Below are 18325 nucleotides of genomic sequence, written 5' to 3'. Positions count from 1 at the left end.
ACAGCTCCCCCTGTGCCACCTCCTTCCCATCCCTTACAAATGATGGGCTCACTCTGTAAATTGTGAGTTTTACTCAAGCTCCATTTCATCTCCACCAACTGCAGGAGAAGGTGCCATTTCTCAGGAATTATAGTCAGCAATATTAGTCCCTGGGTATGGTATTACCATATCTGGGATGATTTAGGGACAATGAAATCCCTGTGCCATCAAGCTGCGTGATTCTTCTGACAAAAATGATCCTGCAACTCAATATCCTCTGGATGCACTCGCTGAATTCAGTCCATTTGCCTTCCTTGTTCCCTTTCAGCCCACCCGTGGCAGGGCTGGAGGAAACTGTCACTTCTTCCAAACAGAACTGAGCTCTGTGAAGGCAAAAGGAAAACTGCTGCAGGGGGAATGATTCTGAAAGTCAAAACTGTTCATCCTAGGCCACTGTACTGGGAGGAGCAGGGATTGGGAAGCTCTCCTGGCACGGTCCAGTTCACCTGTTCTCGTGGTTTTTAGCCCAATCCATTTCAGTTTAACATAAACCCATGGCTGGGGGAAAGGTGGCTCTGCAGGAAATTGGGAAGTGACCCCTGGCTGGCAACTTGCTCACATTACTTCTGCTCAGTTTAATTGTTGCTGCTTTGGGGGGAGTCCAGAGGCTTTGCTCTATAATTTATCAGTAATTTCACTGTTCTTAAAACCCCAGCAAAATCCTGAAGCATTGGGAAAACAAGGATCATCCCCAGTATCCACTTCCAGCATCCCAAAGGCTTCAGCCCTGTGCAGAACTTGGCCATTCTTTGCAACTTCACCTATTAAGAGGCAAATAAATGACAACGGCAGTTTAGCCCTATTTCCCAGGTGACCTGTGCTGAAATCAATAAATGGAGAAACAAATTAGTGGCAGAGCCCTCATATTGGATGGATTAAACCCATACTGGTTCCCAGCTTCAAGGCCTGCTGTGGAGCACAGGACTCATTTGCCTTTCTGTTGTCCGTGGTGACTTTCTGGACCCTGGATGTGATGTTTCCCAAAGCTCCAGCAGGGTGAAATCCCTGCTGCTGCAGAGCCCACCCAAGAGTCCAGCCTGTTAACTGCACCTGGCAGCACCAATCCCATTCCCAACAGATACACAGAGACAATTTTCCATGTAAAATGATTACAATTTAGCAGGAAAAATGTCTGTTCAGCTTCAGGCGTTCTGGCAGGCGGCGATGCAGATTTGTGGTGCCTCTAACCACAAACCAGGCACGGGCTGCAGCTCAGCGCCTGATCCCCAGCTCTAATTTACACTGCTAATTAGTTGGATTTACTGGCTTCAGCATCCCTCAGTCTCTACTTCCTTAAGGAGAAATAGATGAGCCCTGCCTGTCGAGTCAAGCCCCACAGGCCCATAACTGCAGCAGAGCAGGGCACAGCAGGGGAAGCACTCAGCACCCAGAACCCCCATTGCTGTGGGGAGTTTGGGCGGCAGACGCTGCAGAAACATCCTGCAAGGAACCACCCAGCTCAGCACAGGCTGCCGGGGTGGGAAGATGGAGAAGTTAGGGAGTAACTCCTCCAACAAAGAGCAGCCCTGAGCTCCCCCTCATTAGCAGCACTTTGTGTAATGACCGGGGGTGAAGAGGTCACCCAGCCCTGACAGACCCGGGGAACTCCAGAGCGTTCCAGCTGGCAACTTGGCCACTGGCAACCCGCTCAGACCCAGCTCCTTTGGAAGTACTCGCTCATTTGTAGGTGCCCAGCAAGGTAAGATTCTACAAAAGCAAGGTAGGCTATTTCCAGCTTTCTGATTTTAAGATTTAATTATTATTTTCCTTTGTGCAGTGGCAGCCCACTGCCCGGCCGCCCCAGCCACTGCTCAGGAGGTTTGGTGGCTGTTTCTGGGTGGGGTTTGATGAAGATTATTAAGCAGGATTATTCATCATTATTTCTTTTCTGTTAGAGCAGCTGTGGGAACCCGTGATGGAGCAGCTCCGAGGGCTACATCCCAAACTGCCTTTTGTGCCTGCAGCCCCTCCAGGACACTTCCAGCGCTCCCGACGTCGGAAATTTCTGGATGTGAAACTCTGCCCTGCTCGTTTTCACTGGATTCCCTCTGAAATCAGCACAGGTTGAAACAGGTCACTGCATTTAATCACAAACAGACACTGAAATCCCAGGGAAAGCCAAGCAGAGATGGAGAAATATTCCATCTGACAGCCACTGAAGGAGACATTGACACAGGGGGGTTTGGGTTTGGCTCTGCTCTGGAGTCTAAGTAGCAATTATAAAAATGGTGCATTTTTACTCAAAAAAATCTCGTCTCCTGCTTAGTCACTACCCCAGCCAGGTCTGGATTCGATTAGCAGGAGCAACAATATTCAAGTTTAAGTGCAGAAATGTAACACATCATCAGTTTTATGGAGCCAGTTCTGGTTTCACTCCCAAGAAAAGCTCACCAGAATTTTACTTTTCTCTGCAGCAAGATCACTGTATTCCTCCCCATTTTGTACAGTGCTACATTTTAGAAAATAAAGAAAAATTAACTCAGTAGAGTCACTTGCACGTTCCATTTTCAGCCAACTAAGCCAAGGCCCTAAAAACATCCTGCAGTGATCTAGCTTTTAGGCAAGGAAACCTGGCTTTCAGGTAAGGAAATCTTGCTTTTCAGGTGTGAATTGCAACAATTAATTATCTGAATGAAAACACAAACACAGGCATGCAGAAAGCAAATGTTCTTAAACCACATGAAGTGAACTAAAGGCAGGAGAAATGAGGGAGCATTAAGAACAGTCCAAGCCAAACCGTATCCAGCTTTATTAAAGGTACTTTTCATGAACAATCATGGTAATTTAGGCAGGACATGGGCTACAATCCGCAACATTTTACAACAACTGTCAAACTCCCCTCCCTTTGTGGACTGCTGAAATGGAGAAGTTGCTAAAAGCCGTCAGAATCTCCACCTTGCACGGGCAGAGGGCGAGTTTAGAGTGAGGGTGGAGACGTTCACACGGGCGCTGTCTGACAACGCCCACAAACCCACCCTGACTGCGAGAGGAAACAAACGCCAGAGGCAGATTTCTGCATCTGAGGGTCCACAATGGAAAAGAGGAAGTGCAGCTCCTTTTTGAGCCAGGACATCCCAGACTGGACACCAGCAATCGGGATCATCTGACAGGGGAGCGTCCCAGCTCTGCTGTGGTTTGGAGTGATGGCTCTGGGTGAACAGGGGGACACCGGGGGAGGACTGGTGGCACTGGGATTTGGAGCAGGCAACAGCATCTCGGGAGCTCTGATGTTCACTTGGACAGAGCTGACACGCAGCACGGGGGAATCCCTTCTTCCTCCCTGCAGGAAGGGCCCTTCTTCCAAAAACTGGGGGACTGGCAGAAGCTTTTCTTATTAAAATTTAGGTTTTGAGAAATAGACTAAATGACATTTGTCCCCATTGCCCCCCACCCCCCAGAACACAACAATGAAGCGGTCTGTGTGCTAACAACATAGCTTAAAAAAAAGTAAACCAAAATTCTGCATTGTTATAAAACTTGATAAAAAATAGTATTTCAAACTGTACAGTCACCAGAAGTACACAGTTATCAAAAATTCACACGTTTTACTTGGCTTCACCAGCACCTTCGGCTTTCTGTGCCTGAAAAGGAGAAGGGGAACAAGTCAACACATTAAAAAAGGGACACTCATTTCTCTACACAGCAAAACCCTGAGCAGAACAAACCCTCTCTGGGCTGCACAGCTCTGCTTTCTAATAAAATTAGATTGAACATCTGCTGCACCCTAAAACACAACTTAGAAGTTGCTTTTTGAACTTCCCAGAAGAACAGTAACTTCCATGTGGCAACATCCCCTGGCAAACAGAGAATTTAACTCTTTACCACCCCCCTCTGTGCTGAGCCTGGCAAGCAACACTGCACAAGCCAAGACCTGTCCGGGTCCGACAGGGACAGGAATCAATGCTGGGGCACCACGGGCTGCTGGGATACCTGGTCTGTTTTGGCATCTCCATTTTCTGCAGGGTTGTTTCCCTCCTTGCCAGCATCAGCTTTTCCTTTCTTCCCCTTGGGCGCCTTCTCGCTCTTCTGTAAATGCCAGACAACATTTGCTGTCAGCTCCCAGAGCCAGGCACGAGCCACAGCCCCTCTTTTGGGGTGGTGGCCCCAAAAAAACACAGACACCAAGGTTTGTTGGTGAAGGGATTGACAGCAAGTGGGAAGCCTTCACTTGGGTATTTTTTATGCAAATTCTGTAAAATCTGCAAGTTGTCAGTTCAGCTTCAGGCAGCGAGGATGCAGCTCCATTTCCTCACTGCACAGCTGTTAATCAAAGGTTTGTCAGCTTTGCTATTGCCAGGCAATGCCAAACCTCATCACCCCCTTATTCACCTTTCCAAACAGCCCTGGCCCAACTCACCTTTGGGGCTGCTTTTTTAGGTTTGGGCTCTGGCTTGGGAGGAGCAGGCTTCTGCAAGGGAGAGAAAACCTGGTTAGACACTCGTGGCATGGTTTGGCTTGGGAGGACTCAGAGCCCCTCCAGTGCCCCCCTGCCATGGCAGGGACACCTCCCACTGCCCCAGGTGCTCCAGCCCCAGTGTCCAGCCTGGCCTCGGGCACTGCCAGGGATCCAGGGCAGCCACAGCTGCTGTGCCAGGGCCTCCCCACCCTCACAGCCAGGAATTCCTTCCCCATATCCCAGTCCTCTGGCAGTGGGAAACCATTCCTCCTTTGTCCTGGCACTCCAGGCCCTTGTTCAAATCCTGTTCCAGAGAAACAAACTACTTTTTTTTTTTTTTTTTTTTTTAAACATTCCGGCCAAATAGCTTCGTTTTAGGAAAGCAAATAAAGCATTTGAAACTGCAGCAGCTATTTGGTTTGTCCATTATTTTACCACTCCCACAGCAGCACACAATGGGGCAGGTCCTTAAGGCAGTAACTCAATTTTCACCTCCAGAGGTGACACACATTTCCACACCCAGTGGTCATGTGTAAAGCCACCAGTGTTGTGACACCTCTGCCCAGCAAGAGGATACTCACAGCAGATAACCTCGCTGATCTCCGCTGTGGCTGTTGGAAAAGGAGAACAGTTCCATTGAAATGACATGGAAAACCTACTCTCAAAATCCCACAAACCTGCTCTCTTCCCAATGCAGTAAACCCCCAGAAATCAGGTTTATAGTCCTTTAGTTTTTACAAATTAGGGAGGTAGTTTCCCTTTTTCTGTGTTCTAAAGAAACATGAGGCTGTGCTGTTGAAATTACTAATAGCTAATGATAGTTGAGTAGATTTCTCATGGTTAAAAAGCAGTTAAGACTTTGAAAAGCCAGAATCAATTGAGACCAACCCTCCCCGCTACTCCCCAGTTATTCTGACGGCGTTAAACCTCATCTTCCAAAGGAAACACTTGATGATCCAACTTTCTCAAAACACTGAACTTCTTACCTCATCCTTAACTTTGGCCTTATCGCCCTTGGTCTCTCCTTCAGCCTGGGGACAGGGACACAGGTTGTAGGGACAAGTGACGGACAGGAGTCCCGGCCCCAGCCGCTGTTTTCAGCCCCAGTCTCCAGGGGCCCGTCCCCATCGCACCCGCGGCGGGCACCGGGCCCTCCCCGCGGGGCCGGGCGGGGGATGCCGGGGCTCAGCCCCGCACCGCCGCGGCCCGGGCGGGGCGGGCGCCGCCGCCTCCCGAGGCGGGTGCGGGGTTGGTGCGGGGGCGCCGCCGCCCGCTCGGGGCGGGCCCCCTCCCGCCCCCGCCGTTTTGGCGGCAAAGCTCCGCCGCCGCTTCCCGCCCTTTCCCGCCCCGCACCGGCGCTCCCCTCCCCCCTCCCCTCGCACCGACCTCCCGCCAAAACCAACCGGTTCGGACCGGCGGGCACCGCCGGCCCCTCCCGCAGCCGTGGCCTCGCCGGTAACGGGCCCCGCGCCGCCCCCACCCCCGGTGCGGCCTCGCGGCTCCGTTACCGCCCCGAACGCGGGGGGGGAGCGCGTAGTCCCGCCCCCCCTCCCACAGGCGGCTCCGGGAGGGGGGAAAGGACACCGTGAGGGGGGAGAGGGCGGCGGGGGGCGGCAGCTGCACGTACCTTTCTCTTCGGCATGGCTCCGCGTGTGAGCGTGTGTGGGTGAGTGTGTGAGCGTGTGTGAGTGTGAGCGGCGAGCGGAGCGCGCCGGGCGGCGTGAGGGGGCGGAGGGAGCGGCGCGGGGAGGCGGGGGTGGGGGAGCCGGGCGCGCTGGTCGCGGGGGGCTGCGGGGCGCGGTGCGGGGAGCGGTGCGCGGGGCTGCACCCGGCGGCCTGAGCTGGTCCCGACCCCACTAATTGGAATCGGGTGTTTATAAAGTTTTATATAGAGCCGGACGCGGCCCAACCGGTTCCAGCCGGATCCCCGCCGCCCCGCGCGCCCATTGGCCCGCGGGGGTCACGTGGGGTGGGGCCAAGGCGGGGAGGGAAGGAGGGGGGGGGCGCGCGGAGGGGGCGGCGCGCGCGCCATTCCCCCCCCCCCCCCCCCCCTCCGTGCGCGCGCGCGGGAAACCCGCGGTGGGGGGTGGGGGGGGGAGGGAAAAATGGGGGGGAAAAGGTGAAAATTCGGGATGTGAAAAACGGCTCGGGGGAAAGGGGGGGGACAGCCGCACCCCGCCGCGATCCCGCGCGCAGGTGAGCGGAGCTGTTCGTTCAGCACCTCCCGCCCCGCGGGGCCCCTCCCGGGAGAAGCACCGAGCGCCCTTTCCCTGTGAAAACTCGGGAGATGCCGAGAGCTGGGTCCGCAAAAGGAGGCGGCACTGCTGGAACGAGAGAGAGAAATGTTAAAAAGCAATAAAATGACGTTCAATCAATTCACACAGGTGCCTGCTGCTGGTGCCAAGTGACTCGGATAGCTGGGCTCCTTCCAAGAGGGGACATTCCTCACACCTGGCACAGCCACGGCCCCTGTGCTATAAATCCAACTAAAGATCTTCAACACCACTTCACTGTGCCCTGAACTTTTCACTTTTTAGTTCAGCCTCATTCAGAAACCCCCCCCCAAGGAACAGCCTTTCCCTCTTTCCCTGCCCGGGTAAATTCAGGCTTTTTCAGACCTCAGCTGCACATTTTTCCAGCCATGCTGATTTTCCCATCTTCAGCCCATATAAATTAATGATGGAGGTTCTGTTCTCACTGACAGAAGCCTGTGGCTCTGTTCCCACAGATTCACTGGAAAGATGCACTCCTGAAACTCTGGAGTCTGCCCTCCACCCTCTAACAAAGGAAGGCTCACAGGGGAAATAACTGCAATTGCATTTACTGGAAAAACTGATGCAGGTGAAATGTACAAGGTCAGGTAACAGGAACCTTTTGCCACTGCTTGAAGGGCTCTTCCTCCTCCCCTGCTCCAGTAATGCCTTTTATAAAATGGACTAAAACTTTCCAAACAAGTATTTTATAAACCAGATCCTTCACTTACCTCACCTGCAACAGGACCAGTACTTAGTGGAAAGCCACCTCTGTGGCTTTTGTCACCTGTAGAGTCAGAACACAATGGCAAACTTTTTTTTTTTCTGAAGGCAAAAATGCATTTTTTGAGTAGAAGTCTCCCCATCAGCCTGGCAAAGCAGACTGCAGTTTCCATCTCATGGAGAGCACACTGTTTCCACAGTTTCCTGAAACATGGAGAAAATAAAATACAGCAAAAGAAGTTTAAAATCAACAGCTCTCATCATCTCAGCACATTTTTAGCCAAATTCTCTTTGTTACTTACAGAAGAGGTGGAACCTGCACACAGCTTCACTCAGGCAGGCTTTGGGGTATCAGCAAACTGCTCACACTACACTGTAAAAATAACCTTCAAATCATTCCCAGGCTAGCAGGAATCACGTGAGGAGTCTGCCACAGATTAAATATTATTATATTAAACCTGGATTCCAGCTTCATCACACCTTAAAATAAGCAGCTCCACATATTTTTAAACATTCAGGTTATTTTTTAAATAACTTTGGTATGAATATACTTTATTCCCAGTTTGACTACACAATTCTTCACAATCACAGGCCAAGTGCTCAGTGAGCAGCACTTACAACAAGGCTGTTAAATCTGCATTTTGTGGTTTTCACCTGGAGGTAAGAAGAAACACTTCAAAACCCAGCAACAGCTGGTACTGCCACACGTGTGTGTGCATCAGGAGCAAAAGTCAAGACATTTTCAGTTAGTTTGATCGTGGGGACGGAAACCAGGAGGAATGAGAGATGGAAACAGCCTTGGAAATCAGCTTGTCCATCTCCCTGCCTATGGCAAACTGAGAACAAGCAATACTCCACAGCTGCTCTGGCCAAACTGCCCCTCTGAACCATTTGGGCTGGGGTTAGAGGTTGGTTTTGGCTACTGTATTCCTGAATTAAGCCCACCCTCATTCCCTGGAACTCCCTCAGAGGGTTTGGCATGTGGTAGCCATCACCTGTTTAGCCAATTTCCTTCCTGAGAAGGTTCATTCCCAAGCAATCCTTTTTTCCTGCCTGCTCAGAGCCTTTCCCAAGGTCAGTGTGGTCCAGCACCTTCTGCACCTGGGTTTTCCCCAATACACTGCTCAGGAGAGATCTCAGAACCTGCTGAAGCTTTGGAGCAGCTTCTTTTTCCTTACAGCAAGGCTTTCCTTTAGCTCTCTGGAAAGCAGGAGTGGATACATCCCACCCAGCAGCCAGGTGGGGAAAAGACAAGGTGCTCTCAGTGAGCAGGCAGTGGGGACTGCCCCTGACACCAGGAACAATCCCCTCCCTGCAGAAAGCGGGGCTCAGTGGATGGGACAGCAGAGGACATCTCTACAGGAGATTCCAACTGCAAAGCCATGGGAACAACCCGAGCCCAGGCTGATTTAACAGGACTGAGCTGGTCAGGCTGGGCCAGCTCAGGAGCAATCAGAGAACTGCAGGAGGCTCATCGCAGTTAACTTCTTGTCACCACAACACCTGGCCTGCCAAGGACCCAGCAGCAGAGACCCAGCAGGGTGCAGGGATCTGTCACCAGGGCAGGGAGGTGACACAGGACGGCACCACCTTCCTCAGCAGCATCCCAGGCCAGGAGAGTTCACAGCAGCCATCCCTGCTGGGGCAGGGCCAGCAGGACAGGAGCTCCTGGAGCAGCCCCGGCTGCCAGGGCAGGACCCGCTGGGCCAGTCCCTGTGGCAGCAGCTCTGCAGGCTGTGTTCCCCAGAGCCAGCACCTGTGTCACGCAGACACCGGACACAGTCTCTCCAAGAAGTCTGCTCTCTTGTGCTCCAGGGCCTGCAGGAAGCCCTGGATCCTCTCCTCCCTCAGGGCCGTGCACTTCTGCAGCAGCGTGCGCCGGCGCCGCGAGTCTCCGTGGGACACACAGCCCTCCTGCTGCAGCTTCTTGGTCACGTAAGCCTGGTCCCTCTCCAGCTGCTGTCGCCTCCTCTCCTCCAGGTAGGAATCTCTGGCCTTCTGGAGTGAAAAGCAGGAGTGTTAGCACCTTAGCAGGCCTCTCAGCTCACCTGTGGGACAGGGGGACAAACGGCCTCTGCCCGGCCGTGGATCCGCAGGTTCACTCTGGGTCTGCCTCTTCCACCTTGGGGCAGCCTGCTCCAAAAATACAGGGAAATCCTTCTGGGCCTTGCCTCCAAGACACAGCTCTGCTCAGAGCATTAACTCCTAGTTAGAACAGATAAAAGTCAGGACAGATTGTGGGAAAACCCTCAGATATTGGAATCAGAGAGGAACAGCTACGGGAGAACTCCTGAACCCCAGACATGCACACTCTTATCTATCTCACCAGTGTTATCACAGCATTTTTATCCTATTCCCCTGGCTGCTGAAAGGTTTTAGGGGATTCCAAACCATGACTTATAGAGCAATTCTAGGAGATGATCCAGTATTGAGCTAATCAGCTTTAAAACAAAAGCAGGAATAAGCTCAGCATTCCCAAATTTCTGTGATATAAGGGTGTGCTGGCTTGAGACACAGCAGGAGAAAGGCAAAGGCAGGAGCCATCCTTGTCTACCCTTCAAGTATTTGAAATGTTTTGTTGTAGAACATCACTTTTAGATTTCTCCTTATTGCACACATCCTGGCCTGCAGCTTCCAACAGCAAGAAACACATCAGCAGGCAGGAATATTGAGGTTCTATTTTTAAAAACTGTAAAACTGGTCACTGTGACATAAACTGACACACACACACACTTGGGAAGTGCTGGTCTTTCAAACAAGCAAGAAGAATAATTACTGTAATGAGAGCCTGACTCACTCATCCCCACACTCCTCCTGAGCACATGGCAGTTATAGCTCTGGAAATTAGCTTTTGGTGTGCTGGCAGTGTGAGCAGAAATATCCCCAGCAAACCCACTGAATGGATGCACTCCAGGGCTGACTTGAACTGCAAGGATGATCATCAGCCTGCTGAGCAGGAGACTTCAATCCCTCACAGTGCAATTCTGTTTACTGCCCAGAGAAGACAGCTCACCACTGCAGGGGCAGGCTGGCCAGCCAAGCCCTGCATTCCTTCCCAAGATCTACCAGCTACCAAAAGCAGGGTCCAGCTGATGCTGGGACTCCATGGAGAGCAACAACCAGCTGGGAAATAAAATGGCAGCCACTGGAAGTGATGCTATTTGAGCTGATGGAAGGAGGATGTCTTTTACCCAATGCCTACAAATCAAGGGGGGGGTTTCTGTACCTTGTCACCCCTTCCATCCTGCTGCCCATCCACATCCCAAAAGCAGCAGCCCATTCCCAAAGCAGACACAGCTGCTGTAAAACATCCTGGCTTCTCAGCAAGTCCTCCCCAGCCTCACCATCCTCACTGACAGCAACCCTTCCACCAAGAGAATTTGCTTTGTGACCTCTTCTGGATTTCAAGATCACCTATTTTAAATTTTAAAAGACCCAGCTCCTAAATCTCAGTTCCTCCGAGGGAGAAGTTCTCCCTTTGTACAATTGTGAGGGTTCCCTGGAAAAAAGGGCAGCCTCAGACACTGCAAAGTGGCTCTTACAGGGAGAAAACTGACCAGAGGACAAATGTGGACAATGAGAAACCTTGATAATAGCATGGCATGAACACATCCAGCCACCAACCAGAACTAAGAAAAGATGAGAATAGCTGGGAACAGAAGCTGCATTTGTTGCCTGTCAGAAACCAGCACCAGGAGCAAAGTCAGAACAGTGACCTTACTGTTCCACACAGAGGCCAAGCTCATGGCAATGACAAACACTACTGCCTTTTTTGCTTCTCTCTTCATGCAGAAGGTGAACTGCCATTAGTTGTACTAATACAATGAATTGCTGGTAGGAAAAGGGCAGACTTGGGCCAGAAATAGGAACAAAAGAGGTTAAGGACATGGAGAGTTTGGATGCTGCCAGACTGGCTGCACTTGATTAAATTCAGCCATAACCTCAGCTGGCTATAATCTCTTTGACAACTCTCAGGGGTGAGCAAGGTCCCTGAAGGTAGAAAAGGGCAATGGAATGCCTGTTTTTAAAGAGGACCCAAATAATGAAAGAACAGACACACTGAGCAGCAAGATGTGGTGAGGATGAAGAGCTGCCCCACTGAGGTCCTTCTGGCAGTCACTGCTGCCTCTGTGCCACCAGCTGCTGCCCCCCACATTTCTCCATCAAGAGTTCCAGCTCCCACACTTGTTTTGCTTAAAAATAGCCAAACTACTATCTCACTACTGAATTGGCCAGCTGCATCAGAACCAGGTCAGGGAGAGCTCCCAGCAACAGATCTAAAAGGAGAGGAACAATGCCAGTGAGCATTAGGAACAATCCCTTCAGCAGGTACATCTGGACCCACCAGAAAGAGGACACTTGTCCACAGACTCACAGCTCAGGCTGCCTCAGAGAGGAAACTCCACACCCACTTGTAACAACCCTAAAAACAACAGAGGAGTTAGAGCAAGAGCATGTGAGTGCTCCCTGCTTGTTGCAGTGTGAGTGCAGGTTTCACCCTGTGGCAGCCCAGCAGTGCTCACTGGGTGTGTGAGCCCTGGGACAGATGCTCCAGCTGCTGGAATGAGCAATGAGTAGCAGAGACAGTGCTGACTTTGGAGATTTTGGGTCTTGCTCAAAGTAGAGGAGTCTGGCCACACACCAAGACGTTGGAACACGCCACAGGGGTACAGGAGGAGCAACACATGAGCTGCTACTGAAACAAGACCTTAACTCACAACCACTGCTCCCCCTTTGCAGCCTCTCACCTGAACTCCAGCTGCTGTGCAGGTAACACATGGGGCTGGGCTCTCCACTTCCCCAAGGCTCCCTTACCTGTAAAGCACTGTAGTTCATCTGGAACTGAAGGATAGCTTCACACAAGTTCCAAAAGGAATATTCTGGCCACAAGACTGACTGAAACACCAGGCATGAATGGGATGTCTGCAGAAAGCAAGATCACCAACTATTTAATCATTGAGCAACAGAAAAACTCATTAAGATGCAACTTTCCCCACAAAGGTTTTACCTAGGCTGTGTTATCAGAATCTACTTCAAGTGAGGCAAAAACCAGCTAGGAGAGTCTGAAATTGCACAATGTAGAGTCCTTCTAATTTGTTTTCAATGCTGGGACACCAGTTATCCACTCCTGCATCAGAAGAATTCTTTCTAATGCTGTGTTGGTCTTCAGAGAGGTATTTTTAATAGCTTAAGCATCACAGACTTATAAAAACCCTAAAATAGCAACACTGGAGTACCAAAGGCTAAGGGAATAACAGTTGAACTGAGGATCAGGACATGACATTTAAGCCATTCTTCAAATGACATCTCATGATATTCCTTACTGCCCACTCATGGCATTTAAACTGCTTAATGAAGCCAAGAGTTGTGGTGCACTGAAGATATCCTTGAGCTGGATGATGAAAGATTTCAAGTCAAAACCTATTTTTGCCACCAAGTTCCTCACAGCTTGAGGTGAATGTGTTCCTATGATGACTGCTAAAACAATCCAACACTTAACAGGACTCCTCTACCACCGAGGAGCAAGCAGAGTGTTATTTCATAGCATCAACACCACCCAGGGTTGTCTGCCCAAAAACAGGGGGAGGAGAGGGGATGCCTTGGTAGGTAAGCACAGCTCAGGGCAGACAACTTCTGAGAACTTGCCAATTAGATAATTTGGAATGGGAATAATTTGATGTGGTTGCCTAAAGGCAATTGGGTTTTGGCTCCAAATTGTACATATAAAATAACATGTGAGCTTCAGCTGAAGCAGCTCCACTCAAACGTTCTCTACAAACAAGAAATTATCTAAAGGTGAGGAGAGGAGCCAAGGGATGAGAATTCATGATTTTGGGCAAACACAGATCTGCCAGAAACAGATTGCTCAGAGGTGCCCCAGCGCTCAGTCCATCCTGGAAGTTTCCTGACCCCAGCAGAAGGAGATTCAGAGCCCTCACACCTGCTTGCACCTGGAGTCAGGGGAACACCAGCAGCCTCTGAGGCAAAGATGGACTATCCCAAGGAGAGAACAGAGACTTTACCTGCCAGAGCAAGAAGTCACTGAGGCGAACCTCTCCAGAGGTTCTGATCAGCAGGTCAGGGTCGGGGGAGTTGTTGGTGTACAGACACTTATCCAGCAGCGACTCAGACACGTCACTGAAAGAGACACAGCCTATCACACACCCTTCCTGACCTGGTGGATGTGCCACAAACCAGAATTAAGGGGTTTTCTGTAAACTCAGGGCTGCAAATTAAAACTGGGTGGTGGAGCTGAACCACAGTGAGCCATCGACTTACTTCTTTTAGACACTGCTGTCTGCTCCACAGGCTATTCCAAATGCTATTTCAGCCCCCAGAGCATCCCACTCCATGCTCTTTGAAACGTAACACAGTGGTGGAAGCAGACTGAGAGGGCTTCCATCTGCAGCAGGGAGCAGAGTGTAACTATTCCTTCTCCTTCAGGGTGGAGGAACAGTGCAGCATTCATGATTCATCTGTTGTTTGACCTCGTAGCTAAGACTGTCAGCCAGGCAGCCAATTGTTGTGGCATAAAATCTGCCTTCACATTTAAACTAACTTAAGACACAGACCTAATTTCTCTTCTGTCTTGGTTGTGTATCTATCACCATGGTAACTGAAATAATAAAAGCCAAACACTGCATAGTAACTTTAAGTCATTTGTTCCAGTCACACTGGTTTAATGAGATCTATTTAAAAGCCACTTGGCTTCTGAGAGGTTTCTCATGGAGTGTGAGTGGTAAGACAGGCAGGACTCATCCAAAAGCCTCACACAGACAGCCAAGAGTTACCTGGGCTCCAGCAGTCCTTGCTCCACCCCCCAGGCCATCTCCCTGACAGCATTGCTGATCTCATGTCTCGATGTGTAAGCAAAGCAGACGTTCAGAAAGCACCTGCACAGAGGAAAAGCTGTGAGAGGCTCGTCCTGGGAAGGCCCAGCAGACGACAGTGATGTGTGCTTGTAGGACCAAGAAGAAAAACGAGGTGTAGCCTGTCTGACAAGTCCCAGCCCTCAGGAAGAGGAGGAAGACGTGTGCTATCAGCTCTTTGAATGGGTGTCACTCACTTGTTGTAGTTCCTGGTTGCCAGCACAGCCTGGGCAATCAGCTCCTGGATATCCACGGGCAGGAGGGGCAGATCCCCGAGGACACGGATGCACACCCCGTGCTTCTTCAGGTTCTCCCTGCACCCAACCACAGGGGGGACCACAGAAAACACATCAGTCTCTACTGCACCAGTGCCAACATCCACCCACAGCTTCAGCAAAGCTGGGAACTGGAGAAAGGCAAAACCACCATATGGTTTTCAGGTGTGCCAAGCTGGCTGAGATTTGATCATCTCAAACCATTCCATTAAGGCACAGTGATCATTCTCCACACCAGTTCCTGAGGTACAGACCTAACCAAAGGACCAGGACACGATCACACACTAGGCATCCCTACCTGTGGAGGCTTAGAATATAACCATAGGCTCTGGGCACCTCTAACTAACCAGAAATTAAGACAGAGCTTTGATATTTCACGAAAACAACATCTGTCACTCTGAGTTTCTGACTGTGCTGTGTTTATCTGAAAGCTGTCCTCGTCCCCATGGTTTGGATGGCACAGTTGTCCCAAATCTGTGCATGCACAGAGCTGTACATCCCCCCCAGGCAGGCCCAGCCCCTCCAGTCTCTGACTGCAGGTGGGGAAGGCTCTCCTCGTTAACCCATTCTCACAACTTGGAACATCCCTGCCATCCATCGTGTCCTGCCCCAGTTCCACCCGTGGGACACACGTGGGGGGCTCTTACTGCTCCTCCAGGAGGCGGCTGAACTTCTGTCTGGCCAGGTCCATGAGCCCATCCACCTCCTCCTTGGAGCGTTTGAAGTTCTCAATGCTGAAGGCATACACTGTCACCTCCCGAATGCCCAGGTTCAGGCACCACCGCAGCGTCTGCAACAAGACAAAATGTAACAGTCAGGCCAGCAGGACACAACTGCTCCACCTGAAACCTTCCTGTGGCTTCCCACCAGGCCAGGACTGCATCAAAAGAAATGACTATCAAAAATATGGAACCCCTAGATGTGAATTTCAGATTCATATTAAAGAACAGGAGGAAAATGTCACTACCTGAGGATGAAAATCCATCACAGGGGACTCATCCAGCCAGGAAAAGCACCATAAATTATATTATACTGCTCTTTTCAAAACGTTTTCACAGAAAGTCAACCTGTTTCACAGAAACAGGGATCTGTAAGGTAGATATTTTAATTGAGTGTAAAACAGAAGGAAAAACTGCTGAATAGAATGACTCTGCAAGATAACACAGAGAGGGAGGAGCTGAAGTTGTGACTCCTGATGATGAACAGCAGCTCCGAGCACAGGAAGAGGGAAGAGAAGGAACACAGGACACCAGTCCAGCATCAAACCCAGCTCAAACTCCCACCACACAAAGGCAGAAGACATCCTCCCCACCTGTGCCAGCTTATCAAAGCCTTGGGAATGTCCCTGCTGCCTCTCCACGTGGCACTTCTGGGCGTAGCGGCGATTGCCATCCATGATGAAGGCAACGTGCTTGGGCATTGGACCTGCCTGCAGACAGGGAGAAGCACAGGAGAGCAGCACGTGAGCAGGGCTGTCCCCACTGCGAGCTCAGCCCTGTCCCCAGCAGCCCTGCGTGCTCCCAGGGCAGCAGTGCTGTCTCCCTGCAGCTGGAATGAGCAGGGTGCTCCTTTCCTCCATGCCAAGCCCAGTTTGGGGTCTCCAGAGAAACAGTTCAATGCTGACCACTGCCTGAGCTGAAAGGCAGCTCTGCCCTCCCCACTTCCCTCAGGACAGAGCTGCAGAGCTCAGGAGCTCAGTGCTGCCACAGCTGCAGCCAGGCAGGGGGCACACAGGGGTTTATGCTGCACTTTTTATTTCAGAGCTCAAGGGCCTTTTCACAGACACAGTTACCTTTAGAGAACACAAGAAAAGGCCTTAAGACTTCCCCCCACAACGAGGGGTGTTCCTTTCCACTGACCTCACTAGAGCAGCACCACCAGTCTCAATCCTGAGAAAGGAATTTTCCTGGAACTGGTGAGTTTTTGTTCCGATACCCAGTTTCATTCCTTCAGCTCCCAGCATGAGGATGTCTCTTCTCTCCCTCCTTCCCACGCCCTGCCTTCCTCAGCCAGGGCACAGATCCTTATGGGCAAGCACTGCCTGCAGTCCTGCTCATTTGCAAGGCTAAGCCTAAGCAATCTCCCATCCTGGGATGGAGTTTAGGGATGCACAGCCAGTGCCAGCACTAAATGCAGCCTTGCCAACAACGCTCCCTTTCCAAAGCACTGCAGCCACAGAGACAGTTCCACCCTGAAGAACCTGCCAGCTCTTCACCACGAAATCTACCCAAATCCATCCCTTACCTTAATGATGTTGGCACAGAACCTCTCTATGATGGTCAGCTCGCCCTCTCTGATCCACGACATTTTTTTATTGAGAGCTCCTTTCCTTTATCAAAGGGAAGATGAAAATAAAGCGGTTAAAGGCGATTGTTTGAGCCCAAAGCAAACAAACCACCTGGGAAAAAATCAGCTCTGACTTGCTGCTCTGGAGCCTTTTACATTGTCTGTGAGAGTCCTTTGATAAGCAGGCAGTGGGGAAGCTCAGAAACAGGCTCTGGAATTTTCCAGCTGTGTCATCAGAGTGGATTCTGCACCAGCTGGTGCGAGGAAAACCATCCCTGAGTGCTGCAGCCTGCAGGACTGGTTCGTACAGAGCCAGCCCAGCACAAACATCCCGGACCCAACGGCCTGGACTTCATCCCGCCATGCAGGGGCAGCAGCAGATCGAGTTACACTCGTGAGCTCATTCTCCGTGCGGGCTTTCTCGGCCCCCTCCCGCAGGAGGGGATCCCTACCCACAGCCACAAACACGAGGGCAGGGAACCGCTGAACCTCGGGCTGCTCCTCCAGCTCCCAACGCAGGGCTCGGGCAGAGCTCACCCAGCGCCACCGCTGGCTGCTAAGGCCCCGCTAACGGCGGCCGACCCTGCCGGCGCGGTGTGACCCCGCGCTCCCGCAGAACGCCCTTCAGAGAGGGCCGTGCCCGCCCGGGGCAGCGCGGCGAGGGCCGTGCCCGCTCCCCGGGCCGGCCGGGAGCTGCAGCCCCCGGGACCTCGTCCCGCCGCCGGCAGCGAGCGGAGCCGGCCGAGAGCGGGGCGCACACCCAGACCCTGCGGGTGCCTCCGCTCCCGGGAGCCCCCCGGGCCCTCCCGGGCGCGAAGCGCACGGTGGGGACGGGGCGTCCCTCAGGCCTCCGCCGGCTCCGTGAGGGAAGGGACACAACCGCCGGAGGGAGAGACACGGCGGAAGGAGACACAGCCCGCCCGCCGTGCCCGGTCAGCCCCGGCTCTCCCCGGTCCCTCCCGGTCCCTCCCGGTCCCGGTACCTGGCCCGGCGGTGCCGCCTCAGCCTCCGCCGGACGGTGACGTGCCCTTCCGCCTACGTCACACGGGGGAGCGCGCGCCGGACGGGGCGTGGCGGGGACGAGGCCGCGCGCGCGGAGGGGGGGGCGCCCTGAGGGGAGGGGAAGATGGCGGCGGGGGAGCTGTGAGGGGAGAGGGAGGTGGGGAGGGACAGGACACGGGGAATGGCTTCAGAGGCACAGAGGGCAGCGTGGATTGGCAGGAAATTCTCCCTTTGTGAGCGTGGGGGTAACCAGGTTTGCTGTGGCTGCCCCTGGATCCCTAGCAGTGTCCCAGGCCAGGCTGGGCATGGGGGCTTGGAGCAGCCTGGGATAGGGAAGATGTCCATGTCACGGTAGGGGTGAGTAATTGAGTGGGCTTTAGTGTCTCTTTGACCCAAAGTGGTCTGTGTTTCCGTGGCAGGGCTGGGGCACTTTTGGGGGGCTGCAGGAGAGGTGGGGAGTGGTCCCAGCACAGCCCTGGTACC

The 18325-nt window shown here is 52.3% G+C and overlaps 2 protein-coding genes across 2 annotated transcripts; both read right to left on the bottom strand.

The window, feature by feature from the left end:
- Positions 1-2759: 2759 nt before the first annotated feature.
- HMGN2 (high mobility group nucleosomal binding domain 2) lies at positions 2760-6363 on the bottom strand. Its single transcript, XM_059868407.1, has 6 exons — positions 6063-6363; positions 5422-5466; positions 5017-5046; positions 4397-4447; positions 3970-4065; positions 2760-3620 (listed from the first exon to the last, which is right to left on the bottom strand). The coding sequence occupies exons 1-6, from the start codon at positions 6075-6077 to the stop codon at positions 3585-3587; spliced, it is 273 nt and encodes a 90-aa protein (XP_059724390.1). The 5' UTR covers positions 6078-6363; the 3' UTR covers positions 2760-3584.
- A 1480-nt stretch (positions 6364-7843) lies between these two features.
- On the bottom strand, positions 7844-17898 carry DHDDS (dehydrodolichyl diphosphate synthase subunit). Its single transcript, XM_059868406.1, has 9 exons — positions 17823-17898; positions 16799-16883; positions 15867-15983; positions 15202-15344; positions 14477-14593; positions 14202-14303; positions 13434-13548; positions 12226-12333; positions 7844-9408 (listed from the first exon to the last, which is right to left on the bottom strand). Exons 2-9 carry the CDS (start codon positions 16859-16861, stop codon positions 9172-9174), a joined length of 1002 nt encoding a protein of 333 aa, XP_059724389.1. The 5' UTR covers positions 16862-16883; positions 17823-17898; the 3' UTR covers positions 7844-9171.
- Between the last annotated feature and the right edge of the window lie 427 nt (positions 17899-18325).

Source organism: Haemorhous mexicanus, chromosome 27, assembly GCF_027477595.1.
Source record: "Haemorhous mexicanus isolate bHaeMex1 chromosome 27, bHaeMex1.pri, whole genome shotgun sequence".
NCBI lineage: Eukaryota > Metazoa > Chordata > Aves > Passeriformes > Fringillidae > Haemorhous > Haemorhous mexicanus.
Note: the sequence above shows the minus strand (reverse complement) of the source record. Positions and strands in the feature narration are given on the sequence as shown.

What these genes read in the sequence shown, in the direction of transcription:
- HMGN2 (XM_059868407.1), bottom strand. An exon ending in AGGCCAAAGTTAAGGATGAG is followed by an intron (nt 5,047 to 5,421) that starts GTAAGAAGTTCA and finishes CTTTTCCAACAG; the next exon opens with CCACAGCGGAGATCAGCGAG. An exon ending in CTAAAAAAGCAGCCCCAAAG is followed by an intron (nt 4,066 to 4,396) that starts GTGAGTTGGGCC and finishes TGGCATTTACAG; the next exon opens with AAGAGCGAGAAGGCGCCCAA.
- DHDDS (XM_059868406.1), bottom strand. Translation starts at nt 16,861, where the DNA reads ATGTCGTGGATCAGAGAGGGCGAGCTGACCATCATAGAGAGGTTCTGT. An exon ending in GCTTTGATAAGCTGGCACAG is followed by an intron (nt 15,345 to 15,866) that starts GTGGGGAGGATG and finishes GTCTTGTTGCAG; the next exon opens with ACGCTGCGGTGGTGCCTGAA. An exon ending in TGAACTACAGTGCTTTACAG is followed by an intron (nt 9,409 to 12,225) that starts GTAAGGGAGCCT and finishes TTTTCACTCCAG; the next exon opens with AAGGCCAGAGATTCCTACCT.